The sequence below is a fragment of the Lonchura striata genome, chromosome 10, assembly GCF_046129695.1.
Source record: "Lonchura striata isolate bLonStr1 chromosome 10, bLonStr1.mat, whole genome shotgun sequence".
Classification (NCBI taxonomy): Eukaryota; Metazoa; Chordata; class Aves; order Passeriformes; family Estrildidae; genus Lonchura; species Lonchura striata.
The window spans coordinates 13,094,497-13,115,617 of record NC_134612.1 but is presented as its reverse complement, the minus strand read 5'-3'; the positions used below and the strand labels follow the sequence as shown (position 1 = coordinate 13,115,617).

The following is a 21,121-nucleotide window of genomic DNA, read 5'->3' as shown; positions in this document are numbered from 1 at the left end:
TTCTTCCATTAGTACTGATGTGATACCTAGAGTATGACCAAACTGACTGTCTTTGTACAGATAACTGTTCCTAATTTATTATTCCAAATTATGACCCTGAGGAAAAGGATAGTCCACCTCTCTACCTGTGCAACATGTTCCAGAATTAGCTTGCAGAATGGAAAGGGTATTTTGAGCCTTGTCAATTCAACTCATGTTCCCCTTTCCTTGGAAAGAAGTATAGAAAGGACTTTCGTTGTTATTAGAATATCTCAATCCCTTTGGGAAAGACATTTTGTTAGACATACACAAACAGCCTCTGATCTTGTAGGAGTAAACTGAAGTAATCCCACAACAGCAATTAAATCAAAATATCATTTTATTGATCTCAGAGCATAACACTTCTCAACTGCTTAAAATAAATTGGAATCATTCATAAGAGTAAATGCTACATTCTTGCAATGAGTGCAGCAATGAGAAATGTGCTGTATGAGCCAATTTTCTCCTGAACTGATTCACAGGGATGACATTTATACAACAACAAAGCTTTTTAAATTAAAAAAAAAAAAAGTGCATTTAATTGTAATTTGGTTTGACATGTATTCTTAATATCAGAACTCCATGTTTTATTTATTTTATGGAAACACTTCTCACTTCATTAATTTGTTTACTTTGCAGAGTGCACCTAACTTGGATAAAAATACAACCAAAGCTGAGAGTGCATGGCTGTTCAGGATATGGTATGGCTTTGACCACAAGTATCCTTTTCTGTTATAAACCATGAATGAGAGTTGCACTACAGTTCACCTTCCAAATATTTAAGAACCAAAACTATTATACTTTTATAAACCAAACCATAAGTGTAATCTATTTTAATGTGTTACTAAGGAGAAATTTTGCACTCCAAGGCAGCAGAAGGTCCAGCCATGACTGAGGCTGTGGGGAGAGGGAAAAAGTTAAGGAGCTCTGAGCTATAGTAGAATATAGACAGTACATTTAAAGTAATTCACCTTCCTAAACTCCTGGATAAAACGAATCCAATCATTATTTAGATAGGGTGTAGATTCTGTGCTTGGGGAACCAGGAGGCTGGAGCCAGAAGCAGCCAAATGCCTGCTGCCTGACCATATACTCAGGAAGCAGTAGCTACCTAAGAAAAAAAATAAGACAACACTGGTTTACCCACACCTCTAATAACACAGAGAAAGAGGCATCCATTATGAAAACCTCCCAGGACTTCCCTGAAGCTCATGTTTCCTAATCCCTGGATTCCTGAGCCTTTGTGCTTTTATTCACATTCCCATTGAGGCATGTGTAGTACAGACCTTGAATATGGGTGTCTGATGCTTTATTCCAGGAAGTCTGGTTTCCATGTCTTTTGCATTTCAAGAAAATATTTTAAGTATAAAAGAACATCCTCCCTAAGCCAAGGCAGAACATACAGTCTGACACTAATGCCTGTGCAAAAAAAACTGCAAACACTACCATTTTAATTTATTGTCATTTTAAACTGACTCTGCTCAGGCTTTGCACAGCTGCCAGTGAGATCCCACAGTAACAATCCCACCCTAAGCCTTTAGCAGACACACAGGGAATGTGAGAGAAGCCCACCTGCTGATTTCTGTACATCCTGGCTCAGCAGCTGAGCAGGCAAAGCCCTGCCAATGCTGTCTCCATTATCCAGCAGCACACCTATTGGCCAGTCACCCTGCACTCCTGAGCAGAAATTTATGTTCAGGCTGCATATGTGTTTTTCCTGATACCAGCTGCAGCAAATTAGAATGAAATATTTCAGCTGATAAAATGTAATTCTCTGGGACTACAGATTCCTTGGAGAGTTCAACTGAAGCTATCCTTCAAAGAGAGTTTTGATGGAAAAACACCTTTTTGGTTAAAAAGGGATGTTTTTTCCTTAATTCATCTACTCGAGCAGTTTTAAAGACCAAAAAGCACTTAGCATTAGAATTTCTCCCTTGGATAATTCTTCAAGAATACATAGAAATAGTAGGCAAATGTTATATGAAGTGCGAAAATATGTTTAAATGTTAATGTTGAGTACCAATTTGACTGGCTTTAACCACCCCTTTTTCAGAAGAAATAGCCTGTGGTGGTATAGCCTAGAAACTATAAGTCAGAAGGAACAGATGAACAGGGTGAGGGAAAGGGGAATTTTTCCTCTGAAGATAAAAAAAAAAAAAAAAAGAGCAAGCCAAAAATGTGGAAGGCAGGAGGAGGACAGAAGCATGAATTAAAGACATAAAAGAGAACAAGGGCAGAGATAGAAAACAAGGGACAGAGGCAGAAGAGGGAAAGAGCCATCAATGTGAAAAATTCAAACAGCAGTACATACAAAATGAAAAGTCTGCAGAAAGCACCAGAAGCAACACTTCTCAGAGATTATCTGTATGGAAAATATCTTGAATATGGGTGCCTGTTGCTTTATTCTAAAAATTCTGGTTTCTACATCCTTTGCATTTCAAAAAAATATTTAAGTGATTTTTAAAAATGGAAGTTTTTAAAGAAGACATTTATTTATGTCAGTCTCACTACAAGTCAAGCCATAATCTTTCATTAGAATTCAGATATTCAGAGATTATAGCTGTGCCATTACCCTAAAATATATATTTATTACAAATAATACATCTACATTTCACTAATCCTGAAAGTGTATGCCCATATTCCTGCATGGAATGATAGTTCAACCCACTAATGCTATGACTCACAGCTCTAAGCTTTTCTTTGGTATAACTATTTCTAAAAGACATCATTTTCAAGGGAAGAAAAATTATCCACCCAAACTTTCTTGTACCTTTCTCTGCCTAATGTTGTAAAGCCATGCTGCTAGATTTAGAAGAAGAAAATGCCACATATCACAGTACTTGTCCCCAGTACAAGATTGCAGAGAGGATTATGATAAACTTTTCAAAGAAAAGATACAGCAAACCTGTGTCACAGCTGAGACAGCCACGATACACAGAGTAGCACCACACAGTTTCAGAAGGCTTTAAGCATTCTCCATACACAGTAACACCTTACCACTTCAGATGGCTTCAGGCATCTGCCCATGCAGAGTAACATCAGGTCACCTCAGCAGGCTGCAATGCAGGCATCTGCCCTTGTTCTTTAGCCCAGCCTTTCATCCCCTCATGTTGCTGCAGTGCCCCTGTGAGCCCTCTGCTCCCTTTGGGGGTTGCTCAGTGCCCCTGGGCACTCCATGGCTCATTGTGTCAGTGCTGCTCACCTGCTGCTCACAGCTGAGCCCACTGAGGATGAGCTCCCACAGCCCCACCCCAATCACCACAAACTCTGTGCCTACAAATCTGTTCATGGACTTCGAAAGCACACAAGACTGTGACATTTCTATAGTTTGACATTTGCTCTTAGGCATTAGCACAAATCTACTCACTCTTCTGGCAATAATATCTCTTATGCCTATATTTATTTCACAGGAGGAAAGCAAGAGGGAGGAAAAATCACTAAGGAAATCAAAAACTTGTGCTATTCCTTGCTGTCATTATGAATGATTCCCAATTAGTTCAGTGATCTTAGGCAATGGCAACACACCATGCTAGGCTAGAACTGCAAAAAATCCCTGCAATTCTGTTTGAGAGTCACATTTTATTTTTATTCTGAAAGAAACATCAGGAGCCCAATCCAGCCACATTGGTTCAATGAGGATTGTATTCTTTCAGTAAAAGTTTTTTTTAATCAGTTATTGACACCTAGGAAAAATATATCATTCTCTAAAATCTAGGCTAAGAAATTATAATATTGAAATAATAAAAATTAAGACTAGATCATTTAAGCAGGTATAGTTATCCTATTGGATTTCCATCTCAATAATTTAAACAAGTAAAATGCAAAATAAAAGTTGCATCTGACAGGGGTCAACTTCCAGTGAGTCAAGTTTTATTTTTACAGCCTACAGTGCATTACACCATTTGAAGACATAATGTACTCGTGAAACCTAGTGGGAAAGCAAGGGAATAAACAAAGGTTTTTCAGTAATTTATCAGGAGAAAGAGACACCAGATTTACAATACAGCATTATATATACATCTTTAAACTGTTGTGTTTTTCCAAAGCAGATGTAGGCTAGTTTAGCTAACAAATGAATGAGTATGTGGAAATTTCATCCTGCGAGGGCAAGAGCCTCTGTGTATATGAGCAGAACTCAGGCAAATTGTGAGCAAAATTTTCCCATTCCACAGCATCCCCAAAAAAGTTCTAACTTTGCCCCCGGCTAAGTGCTATTTGTTTTTAACTCTGCTCAGTCTCAGCCTCTCTACTTGCTTACCCTAGACAAATATCCTCCTTTTGCCTGCAAAGTCCTGAGACATTGTGTACCTGACTAGAGCTGGAATTCCTCCTCTACATTGGCCTGGAATTCCAGCTACAATTCTAAAAATGAAGGGAAATTACTGTAATAAAAGCATCTTGCAAGCAACATTCACCTGGTTTTCCAGCTACTCTAGACTAAACTCTGCAATCATTTCTGGCTTCATATAATTCTATACAAGTCTCTTCATCCACTAAGGAGTCATTCCCTCCCAGAATCCATCTAATTCTTGCTTCCTCGTGTGAGGGCATTGTTGCTCTTGTTATCTTCCATCTGAAAGATAACTGCAATTTTCACCCAACTTCTTATGCTGTATAGTGATAAGAGGAGGAAGGACTTAGGATTGCTGCACAAAAACAATGCAAAAATAATGGAAATTAAAGATGAGAAAAGGAGAGTGCAATGCATGCACTAAGACATTTCTGGATAGGAATGTTCACCATCTTGATAAGAAGCAGCCCACATTGTGTTGTGGGACAGGTACTTTGATAGTACCTGAAGCTTGCAATGAGAACAAAATAGTTACTGTCAGCTGCCTGGGATGCTCCCAGAGCATTGCCACGACGGGGCTGCTGTAGCCCTGCTACTGCTCCAAGCTACCCACGGACAATGCAGCTTCTAACTTTGCACTAAGCTCTGCTTTTTGAGCTGCTCACACACACTGATACCTGGAAAGCAGAGGGAGGAGAGCTTTCTCCTTCTCTACAGATTTATTTTCAACCTGAGGAACTAACACTGTTACACTGAATAGAAGCAGGTGTCTGGGACAGAGTGAGACAATTCTCCAGAAAGTAACTCCTTAAATTGTTTCTGCTTAAACTGCAGTTGTCCATCTTGAAATTCATGCCTTTCAGGCTGTTTAAAAAAAAAAAAAAAAAAAAAAAAAAAAGCTGTTTACGTCCTTTGCACTTGCCTGAAATCCATCAGCCAAAAGGAATTGCATTATTCGTAGACTTCAAAAGTTTATCCTCCTTATCGGGGCACCTATCATTTTATTTCTCCTGTGCTTTGTATGTGGATAAAACAGACATAATGGCTGACTATTGAGCAAGATAAGTACTATTCTGTGCCTGGGAGAAAATGGAAAACCTACTAAAAGCAAAAGTGCATTCTAGGGTGAACTGACAATCAAAGACAAACTCAGCATTTTGTGGTCTTTTCAGTTGAATTTTCCTTCTGGGCTGGCTTGTCACTCTCATATCAGAGACAGACATCTTTGGAAGGAAAAGGCAAGGAAGTGCCTGAAAGCATGCACATGCATTCTGTTTTCTTTTACCTGCTGGAGAACTAAAAGTTTCTTAATTACGAATATTCTGATTTATTCTTCTTTTAGCACTTCAGTGGAAACAGCAAAATAGCACATAGGGTCCTAGTTTTGGCCCAGAAATTAATTTTGCTAGACAGTTTTCAAACAGAAAAGAATCTTATCTGAGAGACAATTCAGTCCAATCATGAGCCAAAGCAGCATTAGATAACAGAGCTCAAGTCAAGCCAAATACCACAGCAGAATGGGCTAGCAGGAAAGGCAGCCAGCATAACACAGAAATACCAAGAGAGCCCAAGAATCAGCTTTGCAGCTGTTAAAAGCAGATCATAAAAGCTGAGAGGAAAGCAAAAACCACAGTAAACGAGTTATAGTGGACCTCATAATATGAGCACAACAAAAGCAGCTGATTGTATCATAAGGCTTCCTCCAAGAGTGCAAACTTAAACAGCACTTGGAGGGGCCCAGAAGGGATTTTATCATTAGAAACAATTGCCTGGACTTGATTCAAAGCTCCTTCCCAAAATATATTTTCAAGAAAATGATCTAGAAAAGCTCATTGTTCTTTCTGCAGCACAGATAATCAGTATAGCTGATTTGGTGCTATTTCCTGACCCTTTCAAGGACACAGGATTGTTTAAACTCTGCAAATTAACCTAATAAATAAACATGGCTAATAATTAACCAGAATAATAAGTGACCTCAATTTGTCCTCCATTCACAGAAAGAAACCTAGATAAATAATTCTGAAACAATTCCACACTGAATAAGCAAGTAAAATAATTTTCATTTGTAAAGTTTCACTTATGTCAATTCTTTGAAAGTCTCATTCATATCCAATTTTTTTTTTTTTACAATGAACAATTACTAAGCATGACTTAAATAATAAGTATGAATACAAAATTAAGTACAAAGTATTAAATGAAAAATCTTTGGTCTTACACTATTTGACATATGATCCTTTTCACAGTTACATTGCATGGAGACACACAAAGATTCTTCATGATCATTTCTTGATATTTTTATAAAAAAATGCAAATCTTTAAGCCCACTCCTGCTTCACCACAATCCTGGAAAAAGGGAGCTTCAGGTATTTTGTTTCCACAAAATATAATCAAAAGGAAATAAAGCTTGAATTTTTACTATTTAGATCTTTCATCCTGACATTCAGTACATTGCAGAAAGGCCTGTTTATATGTTTAAAACAAAAAAAATTAAATTAGGGAGAACAGGAACAGACAAGGGGAAACTATAGAAAAATAAGATCCTTTTTCACAGTGTAATCTTAACTCTTAAAGTTACATCAAATAATACAAACACTAAGTCATTCTGGAATAGGATTTTTTTGTTGCTAAAGGTGCTACTACACTGGTAACAAAGTCATTGTATCAAACTTCTTGATTTCTTTAAAGCCTTCTAAGTACTATGCATTCCTTTTGCCTTTAAAGGAAGAAATAGTCACATGGGAGAAACTTTATGGCATTTTTTAAAAAAATCAATGTTCAAAATAATGGTTAAGCAATGTGGGGATGAGACAAGTGGAGGAGAACATGCCATTATCCTTGCAGTCTGAGGAGCAGGGAATGTTTTCTGGAAGCTGTTACCAAATCCTTGTCATCTATCCGAGATGCTGGACCAGGTTTTCTGTTCTTTGCATCAAATGCTCATTGATTTTTATAAAATTTTGCACAGCATCAAAAGCAGAACCTGGCCTAGAGTTCATTGTGGACAATTGCTTAGAATGACCAGCTTTTCTGTTTAACATCCTGGCTCACATGACATACCTTTTGTGTGTGCTGGTCTCTGAATTTCTGATAAGAAGGACCTAACCTGAATACAGAGACTTCTCACAGATTCTAGGTGGCCCAATGTAAGTACTTGGCTCTTTATGCAACTATATAACATTCTTTCATGTAATATATTAAAACTACTAGAACCTGCAATAGGTAGAAATCACAAACATCATCCCATATAGGGTTTTATAATTTAAAAATAAAATTGTTCATATGGGAAATACACTTTGGTCTTTCCAGTACAAAACCACTCCAAAAAACCTAAACAAACAAAAACAGAAAAAACCCAAAGAACACCTTCCAGTTCTGCAGCTTACTTCTACCTGCATAGCTGCCTGTTATAGTACCTGTCAAGTGAAAATACAAAACTTGAAGGAGTTGAGTTAAAGCTTAGTGAAGTGAATGGACTCACAGTTTATTGACCTGAACAAATTATATCTTACACCATCATAGTCTCTGATTTTACTGATAAGTATTATCATTCTGTGTGACAATTCTTTATTTCCCTCCCCTTCTCACTTTATTATTACAGCAAACCAAAGGCTGGCTGTACAAAGAAGCAGAAGCCTAGGCTTGTATCAAGTCCACTCAAGCATGAAATTATAGTTTGTTGACTGACAATACTTAATAGCACCCAAGAGACCCAAGTATGATAGAGTACCAGAAGCTTATAGCACAGATTTAATCAAACATAACTTAAAATTCTCCTTCAAGTCTCTTATTATTTCATTTACACCTTTGTATATGCAAAAAGTTACTTTGCAGTACATCTAAAGTGTTTTAAAGTGTTCTTCTGCATGTGTGTCTTCCACTGTTTTGTTTCCAGACACTTAATGTACATTGGAATGCCTGGATGTGCATGCAGCACATCTGCATCTGTAATACCATCTATAAATGGCACTTTTTTCACAGCAGCAATTGTCACAGCAAGATACTGCTAATTATAACATCACCTAGGCAAGAAATTGGTAATACTTCCTAGTAAGGGGCTGTTATTAATGTTAAATTACAGTGGTATTCCGGTAAAAGCTGGGAGACTAAAGGAATCAGGATGATTAATTTTATCAAGCAGGAATGGCAAAGAGCACATTAATGATCTTCTATCAGAAAATATTGTCAAATTGAACTCTTTTACAGAAAGTTAATAGCTAGATGCAAACTCCTTGTAGAGTCAATTATATGTTCCAGTGCCTTTGAGTAGGTGTGAACAAGACCTTCCATACAATTCTTATTTTGGAGACTGGTCTGTATTATTGGCATCCTCCCCATTTTAGGTGGTTGCTCTAGAAAAAGCACCATTGGTCCCCTTAGTTTGTGTTGGCTATGATAGTTTTAAGTTTAGTTAAACTACTTTAGCACCCTAACACAGCATCACCAATAAGGCTGAGGCAAATGTGCAAATGTGAGAGGAAAAAATAATTTTTGCCTCTATTTTTAAGGACACTCTGGCAATCAGCAATTCAAAATGAAGCAATTTCTGGCAGCAGAGAAACTCAAGAGCCATTTTCTATTTCTGATATTGAAATAGGCACATGATTCACTGGAACATGAACATCATCCTGCATTCTGAGAGACTGTGAATCAACCAATCTTAGTACCAGTTCTTAATTCAGCTCTTCTCAAGGGGATGCCAAGGAAAGGTGGAAAGGACAGATTAGAGGAATGAATACACCGATACAGGGCTGACTACAAGTTTGCATGAGGTATTGCAGCAGATTTCCACATCTGACTAGCTCACTTTAACTACTGCCAGAGGATGCAAAATCCCAAGACAAAGGCTGTCTTTCTTCTTACACTATAATACAAGTTTCTTGAAATGCATGCTTAAATGCATGAAGGAATGGAATAAGTATTTTGATCTGATTAATCTTCATTTTTTTTAAACCTGTATTAATATTTCCAAAGAACAATGTTTTAATCTCTTAAATACTTATTTTAAAATATAGCAAAGGATGTCTTATTTAGGCAGGCAATTCTACAGATTTTTTTATTTTGTTCTTTTGTGTAATTATATACTGAACACAGTTGTACTATGAATAGTAAAATCTCATTCAAATTTTAAATTCCTAGTGCTGATGGACTTGGAGTGCTTTGCTATTTGCTCATTAGGAGTTTATAAGGAATCTTTTATTCAATTTGCTTAAAGCAAGCTGGTGCTTTTCTGAACTGATTCAGTAAAATGTTATTTATTATATACTTAGTAGGCAAATTTCTGCTCAGTGCTATCTATTTCAAACAGTAGAAAGCCCCAGCTTTACAACATCACTTAATAGTTCAAGAGGAAGTTCCCCCCTTGTTTCATTTTGCTGCTTGTTCCACTAAGGGCTGTGGTGGCAGCTGCCGTGCCAGCTCCAGAACGCAGTGGAGCCCAGCAGCCGGGCTGGCAGCGCTCACTGGGACCTTGCACTGCACAGCTTTGCCTTCAGTCCCTTCAGCCTTACATACTCCAGGTAAAAAAAGGCATTCCTACTCACATCTGCTGTTTCCCCACACTGTGAGATATTCCCTTCATTCTACCTGGGTTTAAAGCTGGGTTCTTTGTGGTGAAGTGTGAGGAAAGTGGATTTGTCCCCAGCTATTGCCTGCCCTGCACAGCCTCGGCCGTGCTGATGCTGTCCCCCTTCTCTGGGGGGAAGTGCAGAAACCTGATTTACACTTCTACTACTGATCTAAAACCAGTTTGAGGAATTTTGAGCAGTAACAGTAACCCCTAATATTTCTGATATCATTAAGATAAGAAGTGATAGACTATTCTTTAATGGGGAGGCACAGAAATGGTTTTTACTCATAAAAAGATCAGAATAATTTGTTCAAAGGTTGAGTCCTCATTAAAGATACAGAATAGTGTATGTCACAAATGGTTAAGGCTTTGAAATTCTTTGTGGATTATTCACCAAAATTTGCATTGCTACACAGCATGAACTATTTTTGGATTCTGCATAAATAGAATATCTAATACAGAGTTACATTATAATGAAATATGCAATAATGCAAGTACCCATAGAGTGCTTTTCATGTACTGCAGGCATCCAAAAGTTTCAAATGCATAAAAGATGGTTACACTTGCTGTACAAATGGCTGCATATGATGTTCATTCCCATTTAGTTAAAACTCAGTAGTAAAAAAAAACATATGTACAGGCTTCTATGACACAGTTAAATTGCTATTGATATTTTGTATCATGGCAAGCATCAATGGGACCAGCAGTGAATTAAGACAGCAATTGGTCACTAGGGCTTGGTCCTCCCAGCTAAACTGGAGACTTGCACTTTGTGTGATGCAGAAAATGCTGTTTGTTAGTGATCCATGAAAATGCAGATAAAACAACTCTGGATCAGATTGTTCCATAAGATTTAAAGAGGCAATATAAAAACACTATTATGTTTAGTTATCTTTGATTGTCAATTCAACAATACCTTATATTTTAAAATCTAAGGAAAGCATAATATTAAAATATAACACATTTACATCCATATGCTGTCCACATTGAATATAATCTTTTTCTACTGTCATTTCCCCAGCTTTCATTCTCACTCACACAGCAGTACAACCTCAACAGCAGGACTGAAAAGAGAAAGCATAGCCTGAACACAGGCTGATCTCTATCATGCCTGCTAGGGTATTTTTAGGAAATAGAAACAGTGGTTTCAAATCCTCTTGGGCTAAGAGGAAGCAAAAATCCTGATCTTTCCCTTCACAGATCACTGCTTTAACACCTAGGCTATTATGTTAAAAAAAAAAAAAATAGCCAGTAACTCACCTGGCAGCATGAGGGATTTTTTGGTTGAATTCACTGCTGTCTCAATAAGTTAGGGATGGTACAAGGACAACTAACTTAGCATGTCACTTTAGGAAATAAGGCAGAAATGAAATCTTTTCACAACCCTTTCCAAATTATAGGGATACTAAGGCATCCACCACTTGGATACATCTCTTTCCAGCCTAGGGATATGATTAGAAACCTAAGGAGATTAGTGGCTAATAATGCAGGTGACTTGTGGTTTATTCTTAACAGGGTAAAATGCCAACTGTGCTCCTTTTATGCACGCTCACCAATTTTTCCAAGCACGCAAAGTACAGCTGAAAATTACATTTTTACTTTAACTTCTTACATAGCAATAAATACACCTAGTTCTCTATGTTTTTGCTTTAGGCTCTGTTGCTACAGATTTAACAAAACAGCCGTGTTTTTATGGTGATAGTTTTACTTTTGCACATAGAAGCACTAGGTCCTATTTATTAAGCATAAGTACATGGATACTTCCATTATGGTACAACTGCAAAATGAATATGCCTTGGATTGCTTTTTCTCAGTCTTCCTCTATTAACATATCTATCATTTATACAGCACAGAATCTGCTACCTATTTCAGTAATGACACACTTAAAATATTTTCCTAATATGAGACATGTCTGATGACAAGACATCTCCTGGACCAAAGCTCACCACAGTGAGCCTGGGCAGCAGCAGTTCTGAGAGTGCTCAGCAGCCCTGCAGACAGTGGGGTGTACAGGGACATCCCTACAGAGCTGCTCAGATAAATCTGACACATGCATGAAGTTTGGGGTACGATTTCATGCACACAGGGGTAGTCCCACTCCACACAGATGAGCCCAAATGCTCCCGAGCCTGCTCTGCCTCCCTGTGCCAGGGAATTGCCCCTGAAACCCCACTGAGAGTGGGCCAAGCTGGAGCTGCTGCCTCCTGCATGCCCTGTCAGGAACAGACCAGGGAGCTTGGCTGTGGAATTCAGCTGTAAGCACAGCTGGCGATGGGATCAGGCTGCAAGCTCACATACATCACAAGGGCTTTGGCAGGAGTTCCTCAGAAGATACACAGGGGACCCTCTCCCATCCCCTTCCCAAAAGGTGTGCTGCTCCCTGCCTTCCTCTCCATGGCTTGTCATTACAGATATTTTCTACTCAAAATTTCTGCAGAGCAGTTGATCAGCTGCAAAGCAAATAGCTATGACTCAATTTATCACAACAACAGAACGGGAATTAACATTAACAAGCTAATGCTTCATCTGATTGTGAGGAGCTTTTTTAATCTTGTTTCTAATTAATTTTGACAGATTGAATTAAAATGCTTATTTGCTTTGCATTTGGTGCATGAGGACCTTCCTGACTTCCTCTCATAAAATATGCTCTCAGCACCAACCTTTGTGAGCCCTTTTTTTCTAGCCACTGGACAAGTGGACTAAGTCCTTATTTCCACTTGCTAAGAAGCTTCTATTTTCCAGCAAGGTTTTCCTTCTTTTTATTTTGCTTTGAATTTTTCTGATGTAGAAGTTCTATTTTAACTTGAATAATAATGTGTAAGCTCCCATTTTGACTATGGAGCCCCCTCACTATATTCTTTAAAAGCCTTCCTGTGTTAGTTCCAGCTGAAGTATCAGAGGAATAGATCTCTTATCCTTCTCTGTACTTTCTGTCAAAACACTTGGAAGAAACCTTTTTGAGCCATTTCAGCTGGAATTAACAAGAGAAGACTGATTTCCTAAGGTATGCGTTCCTTCTCCTGACAGTCAAGGAGACAGGCTGCTTCAGGAGAGAAATTACTTTTCTTGCATTCTTTCCCCCTTCTGATGCATGAACAATTCTCATTACCATTCATTTGAATTCTTGTTGCTTGCAGGGGTGGATGTAAGTTCCTCAGCAATGAGTATTTTTTAGAGCTACTGTGTGCAAAACTGTAACTATCAAACAATGCTCAAGACTAATTCTCATGAGCTACAATCTATCAAAGTCAGGAGATTATTGGATTCCTGTGATTCTGTACCATGTGCCTTAATACCTGCAGTTTTGATGACTGCTGCTAGAGTGCACAAATTTCAGGAAAGGGGAAAAAGAAGAGGTGAGTAAAGTCTTCTAGCAAACAAACAAACAAACAAAAAAAAAATATGAAGAAGAAGAAACAAGGGTTTGATCAGCCCCAATCTTTTAAGTTAAAAGATCTCCATAAACCAACAAATCAACAGGTATTCTTTTCATAGATTCGTTACCTTTATAGGAAGCATCCATATTCTCAGTATTACCTCATATTCTCCATATTACAGCATTTTCAGATTTTTCAGATTTTAATGTTGCCTCATGACTGGTTTTGAAGACCTACATGCAGATTTTATTGTACATATGCATGTAGTACATTTTTTTTAAGTTTCATATACATTAAATGACATGAATTGCATATATGTGAAAAGTAAGAACAGCCCTTTCCATAAATATTAGTTAAGCCCCATACAATATAATACAATTGCAAACCGAGCTATTCAAAACCTCTCTATTTACTGTGGAAGGCAACTTCCATAATTACACACAAAGCCTCCCACCAGTGTAATTATCTCCACTCTTCCTCACTAGGACAAATCGCAGTACTTTGAACTGATCTATAAGGGGAGAAATACAGGATCACATATTTAAACATAGCTCTCCTCCTCCAGCCTGAAAATTACAAGGCAGCAAACTTGCAATTCAGAAAAGCTAGCTGAGGTATTTTTTCTAGTACTTGGAGAAATCTCCAAGGCAGAGAACTCTCTGCAAAGGATGCAGAAAGAAAAGGTTCTGCCCACTACTCCATTAACAAAATTATGTTTTGGTAATCTGTGAAACTCTGAAATAGCTGAATTTCCTCCCCACCCCAATCCCCAGGAGCACCAAGTTGCCCTCCATTTGAAAATCAGCACTTGGTTCCTGCGACACATTTTAGCTTATGTTTCATTTAGAGCCTTTTCTGAAATGTTGTTCCTTACAATTGAAGTGCACATCTCTCTAGGTTTCTCATTCTTCAGTTAAATATACCCCAGCATGGCCACTGCTTAGCAAATTGTAAGCTCTAACTCCAACAGGCTGTGACTAAGAGCCAGTGGAGAAGGCAAATTGTGGATTATTTTATGATGTTCCCAAGCATTAGACAATGCCCCGTTAATGAAACTTCAGCTGCTCTTTATCCGTGGCACAGGAGAGCCCGCTGTGTCTCGCTGGATGTGATGCCTGTGGCCAGCCCCGCTCCGCAGCCCGGCCGGGCTCCAGCAGCGACACCGGGGACATCCCTGCAGCCAGGGGATAGGTGACAAACCAGAGTGAGCTTTGGCGTGACACAAGCCAATGTCCTGCCTCACGGAGCTGGCAGGTCCGCAGACACCGAGGTGAGCTTTGTCTCCAGTCCTGGGAGACAAGGATGGGCAAAAGACTATGTGATTTTTATTTTTTTAATAAGATGCACAGCAATATCTTCAGCGCTGAGGGCACGGAGGAACATCTGGGAAGAACAGAGCTCCGGCTCACCCAGTCCCTTTTCCACTCTCCCAGCACAGCACAGACAGCCGCTGCACCCCAGCAGCCCTGCCCGGGGCTGTCCCCGAGGCAGCAGCACCGCCCTGCCCGGGCAGGGCTTTGGGGAGCATCCAACAGCTGGGCACTCACCACTCACACCACCCCATTCCCACGGTGACTGCGGTGATCCTTCAACACCACTGTGTGAGCCTAGAGCGGGGCAAGTGGCATCACTTTTCCTTTTTAGAACATTAAACTATGGATACATAGATTTTTTTTTTTTCTTTCAGCAATTTCTTGTTCTTCTTAAAAAACAGTGTTCCCCTAAAAACCAACTCTCCCTTTTCTGTGCTTTTTATTTCTATGGAAGTCCTATTTCAAATGCTGAAATCTCTCAAATACTTCAAATATTGGTCATGGCTGGTTCCCACAGCATTGATTCTATGCCATGTGGCACCAGTAGATATCATCCACCCCTGAGCATGAATCACTTTCTGTAATGATTGGCATTTTCACCAATTAGCAATCCTTCCATGAGATGCACATGTCAAAACAGTATGCAAGTTTGTTTTCATGCTGCTGCTATATGTCTCAATTTGTTAATACTGCTTGGACATAAAAAGCAAGAATATTGCCCAACTTCTCTGATTTTTTTTTCTCCCTTTTAAAAACAGCTCTAATTTTAGGAGTCAAATTTCACAAAATACACTAAATAGTCAAGAAGTGCTGAATTAGAACTACCCTGAACTTTTGAGAAGAAACTTAGGGAAATTTCTACTTACTAGTAGATTTTAGCATATGACAGAGTTTTGTAAGGTAAAGGACCTTTGACTTGTATGCCCAGAATCTCAGCATTTCACTGTGTAACTTGCCAAAGTTCCATGGGCCATGATCAACACCGGTGAAATCAAGGGAAGCTGTTTATCTCTCAATACATGCAGATTTGGGCCTCTTTAGGCCAAATTTTCTAACCAAAGGCCTTTAATGCATGTGTAAGAAAAATCTGTCAGCACAGGTCTCAAATCACTCTACAATATTTATTCTTTCAAAAGCATGTATGATATAAATATTCCTGTTCCCATTTTGCTGCTGAATAAACCACAGTACAGAGCCTTTAAAGTACCAGATATTCATTTCTACAGATGCAGTAACAGCAAATTGCACCTGCAACTTTGCTTTCAAAGATGATTCACACTTTTTATAAGGATATTTCTCTCCACAAGTAGTGGATATAAAAGTACTTGCCAATGGAAAGGAAAAGTCTTCATGGTATGGAAGACAGTCTGGAAAAACATAATACTTAGAGTGTTTTAAACTGCTGGGAAAAGAGAATACATTAACTTAATAGATCTGCATTTTGCTATTGTTAACTGGCCAGTGAGGATTTCTTATGCTATCAAGATTGCTGCCTGCAGGCAGGGTCACTATTTGTGCTAAAAAAAAAATAAATTTAAAAAAAAATGGTATTTAGAAGAAATAACAGATTGAGAAGCAAGTTTGTGAATTCTGTTTTTGTGCACATGTTAAACAATTGAAGAGAAGCAAAAATAATAGCATTTCTTTCATAAATATGTGAGTGATAAAAAATTCCAGTTACACCATGTAGTTGCCACTGCCTAAACTCAGAACTGAATGCTTCTATATGTACAAACACATATCCTGCTCCACTGAAAAAAATTGGGGTTTTTTTGTAATCCAGAGGAGAAAAAACAGAAGGGGAAAAAATTAAGCAAAGCAATTGACATAATAAAGTAGGTGAAAGAAAATATTAGTAGTATCAGAATAGGTGGAAACATTTCCACTGACATCATCCACTGCATCTCTTTACTGGATTGAAAGCTTTTCTCTTTGAATACTGACTCATTGTGACAGTGAAGTATATTTTTAGTGACAACAAAAGGCAATTTCCTAGCAGAAGGGATTCTAAATAAAGGTCAAGTAAAACTGTACATAAGCTCAAGGTCAGGTTTAGTATGGCCTTTTGGACATAAAAATGAGGAATGCTTTCCTGTTTGCAGCTAAAAAGTAAAAATTTTGGAAGTCTTTCTTGACCTACTTATATGTGGAAGCCTGATGACTTCAGAGTACTTCCTACTGGGAAAAGAAAAATGTAATAGCAGCTGTCCTTTCCAAAGTGTACACACTTGCCAACATTAAAAGATGTGTATTCTTATTTTCCCGCTCACCACAAACACAAAGTACATTTTAGTACTCTACAAACACACTAATGAAAAATATATAATTTCCCACAAATTAATATTATTTCATTAGCTATTTGAAAATCATGTTAGACTTTTCCCATTTCCATGGATTTCTGTACATTTTCCTTCTCTCTTCTTTCTCTGTAAGGGAAGAAAAATGATGTGCATGTTTTCTAAGGGAACAATTCCCTGGTTTCTGCAGCTGGAATGTCAGCCTTAGTCTGGAAAAGGCAGATGAGCACTTGTTGTTACTTGAGAGGTGCCATGCATTTTTTCACTTCAGCTCTCACCAGATTATTATTTTCTTTGCAGTAATCTAATTTGGGAAAAACCACAGGTAGTAAGACAGGGAGTAAAATGCACCTTCTTTCACTATTCAAATAAATAAAATATTAACTACTAATTGGCAACTTTCTGAACAAAGCAAAGCTTATGTAAAATGCTGGTCTTTGAGAATCTGATTTATCTTGCCACAGAGTCTTCATAGATTAACTAAATAGATCCAAGCCCTGGTTCTTAACTAGCATCCCTAGATTTAGAAGAAATTCTAAAAAGTTTGGCACAGCTTTATATCCTGCTCCTATTAATCTGCATTTTATGACATTTTCTCTATTTTGCTGTCTTTGGATTTCATCTCAAAAGCTCTATGTTTACAGTAGGCTGACATATTTATGTGACCTTAAGGTATCTTTATTGTATTCTAGATTTATTTCCCTTATCTTGAAGTTCATGGTGGGGCTCTGAATTTTATCTAATACCACAATGAGAATCCCAGAGCAATGTCTTCCCCATCTGCCCTTTCATTTGCCATATTTCTGTGAAGAAGCCAATACTGTCTGCCAACCTAAACCAAACCAGCCATATGTAGCCACATGAAGAGCGGCTGAGGTCACTTTTTTGTTCAGCCTGGAAAAGAGGAGACTGAGGGGACACTTCACTGCAGTTCAGACTTCCTCATGAGGGGACGAGGAGGGGCAGGCTCTATCTCTGCTCTGTGCTGACCAGCAGCAGGATGGGGGAATGGCCTGAGGCTGCCTCAAGGGAGTTTTAGGTTGGGCATTAGGAAAGGTTCTTCACCCAGAGGGTGGCTGGGCACTGGAACAGGCTCGCCATGGAACTGGTCACAGCATCAGCCTGGCAGAGCTCAGAAGTCTGGACCAGGTTCTCAGGCACAGAATGTGATTCCTGGGGTGCCCTGTGCAGGGCCAGGAGCTGGACTCAGTGATCCTGATGGGTCCCTTCCCACACAGAATATTCTGTGATTTCTGTTATAATGCCATTATCAGTGCTGATCTAGTAACATTTATCTACCAGATCAAGAAGACTTTCTTGAGGACAGACATTTTTTCTTTGAAGTTTCTCAAGGAGACTGTGCCCTTGCACCACAGTGCAATGGTGTGTCACTACCTGCAGTGATACCTGCCATATGAAGAAGAATTAGTCCTGTTACTTTGACAGGTGTGAAGGACATCTCATGAACTTCAGAAAAGAGGACAGATAAGTACTATCTTCACATATGAGGTATCAAGCAATTATTTTCCATTTTAAGCACTTCTTAAAATTAAGATGTAAAATCACTGTGCTAATTTAATTTCTGTCCTGAGTAGAAGTATCTAAGGGTTTCTCATAGGAGAGACAGAATGTGTCTCAAATATAATGGAATTATATGATAAATGCATAATGCTAGATAAAAATTTGATGCTGCCTAACACACAAGCTCTTAAGTCCCTGCTATTAAATCTGATGCCTGGTAGTAAATCCAAGCTAGAATGAAAAATAAAATAGATCTTTGTGTTTACTCGTACTTCAGTAACTGTCAAACAACACTAAGGATTTTTTTCTCAATGAAGAATATGCTTTCAGCAAAGCAGGAGATTAGTAAACATATTTCAGGTTACAACTAAAAAATATGTTTTGATTCAACAGTAGAAACTTGAATGTTTTCTGTGTTCTTTGGACAGATATCAAGCATGGGCATCAGTTCTTGTGTTTCTAAAAGCAAGAGTAATTTATAACTAGTCCAAAAAGCCAACATGTATTCAAAATCATACAAGATATTTGAAATGCAATACACAAACCTCACACAAACCTAACTCAATCATAACAATGTTCAGTTGACAGAGAAAAGCAAGATGTAAAAACATCCAAAACAAATTTCAGGTTTAGTAATCACAAAGGTCAAACATATAACATATTTTCAAAGTATTTGTGGGTTTAGATACAAAGAAAAAAAAAACAGTAAAACACATTACTCCAAAGTTACAACATAGTATATTAAACATAGAAATTTTGAATGTAATTCTGAATGCCAAAGGGAAAAAAAAATATTAGCTATTACTCATGCATTAAAAAAGTGAGTTATAAGAAAAGAGAAAAGTGCTTGGAACAGAAGCCAGAAAAAGGCAAAAAACTAGCAGGGAAAAGCTTCATACAGGATGTTTGTTTTATCTGTGACTGACTAAAATGCTGACCTGAGCAGAGGGAGCAGGGAAGGAAATCAGCCAGTCCTCCCCCTTCTCTGTGTTTCCACTGAAAGTCTCCAGTGCTGCCAGCTGTCTCTGCTTTCCTGCTTTTCTCAATAGCTTGATCCATTTAGGATTATTGCCTTTCCACAGTCCTGGCTGCTGGGGAGCAGACTCTGAACACAGCAGGCTTCAGTTGGTAAAGGAATGCCCCAAGCAGACTTGTAAAGACAAAACAGGTCCATCTATTTCTGGTTAATTAGAAGAGCACTACTCAACTTTCCTAATGTTTTAAAGTGATACTAAGATGACTAAAAAAAAATCCTACAGCAGAACTACCTCTTGTGGGCAAAATTGAGCTACTTTTTTCTCCCCAAAATACTCATTTAACTATGGGTTTTTTCTACATGTATTTGCTATGAACACCTTTCTTACTGACTGCAACATTCTTTTTTCTTAGTCTCCAGCTTCAAACACACAAAGGATATGTGTATCTGGATACTAAAAAGAAAAAACCAGTTGAGACCTTAAGGAAGGGCCCACTTTATTACAAAATACCATGCCCCACACACCTGGCTTTCTCAATACAGAAAATCCTTAGCATGACTTGACAATAATCTTCTGGATAAGCATCTAAGCCTGCAAAAACCAGTGCATTCAGCACTGAACCATGCTGCATTTGAAAGCAGAGAAGACCAAACTAAAGTTAAAGAATAATTTCCATTTTTGCACAGTAAATAGTCTTCTTGGCTAGCTAATGTAAATAAAATTCCATAAAATATTCTTCCATTTTGCAGGCAGATATCCTAAACTGATTTCCTAATTCTAATAATACTTAGATTTATTATGCTATTTCTCACTTTTCTATTTCCTCTTTAGTCTGTCACCCAAGGGCATCAATTACTTCTTGTTTTTTAGTATATACTGACTTGATTTGCATAGACATCTTGCATGACATATTTCTTATATTATTGTACTTCTCTGTGTAAATAATTCTCTAAAATGGTTGCAGTGCTAAGCTAAAATAATATTTATATACATTATGCTCCTGATATATTTAGGGCTGTAAGCTTGTTCCATAGAGCTATAGCATGATTCATGGGATAAACCCAAAGGAACAAAACTTGGATTCAAGAACACACTTGCAGTGTACCCAAGTAAAATTATACAAGGGCTTGAGAAGCAGCATATCAGAGTTCTATAATTTCCAGAAAATGTGTCCAAAACAAGTTAGAAGCTTCACAGCCTTTTCATATCAATCTAAATGGCAGACATGATACTGGTTATTTGTGAACAGTTTCCAGAAGCATCTACATTCTGTGGTGGTGAATTCCTGGCCCAGATGTCTGTGTTGCCACCAGCAGGCAAAGCCTTCAGCCCAGCTCTAAGTGCTGCCAGCCCGGAGCTGCTTGAAGACTGGCATCCCCTGCCTGCTGCCACTCTGCTCCTACTCTGTAGGTGTGCTCACAAGCAGACAAGACCCTTTGGGGGTAGCTTGTTCCCCATCCCAGCAGAGCTCACTGGCTATTTAAGGTATAAAGGGCCACATAATTGCTTCAGAGAATGAATCCCAATTTTTAGAAAACCCCTTCAGGTATAGAGTTCTCTTGGTTTCTCACAATAGAACAACTTTACCTGGTCTAAATTATTAAATAGTCCCTGAGGCAGAGAGATGAATGCACTGAAGCCTGTCTTTGAGTCATATGAGGAAAATTGAGGCTTACATCTAAATAGGTAAACAGTACTACCATTGCTATCACAGGTGGGACCCACAGACACTAGCACAGAATGCCATGTAGCCTCACTGTGG

At 38.4% G+C, this 21,121-nt stretch overlaps 1 protein-coding gene across 2 annotated transcripts in view; it reads left to right on the top strand.

Moving 5' to 3' along the window:
• The window catches only part of SLC9A9 (solute carrier family 9 member A9), a 180,324-nt gene that overhangs the window by 136,519 nt on the left and 22,684 nt on the right, over positions 1–21,121 (top strand). For both annotated transcript variants that reach the window (XM_077785661.1, XM_021536919.3), the window contains exon 14: positions 658–737. In XM_077785661.1, the coding sequence (XP_077641787.1) occupies positions 658–737 (80 nt within the window). The remainder of the gene's footprint in view (positions 1–657; positions 738–21,121) is intronic.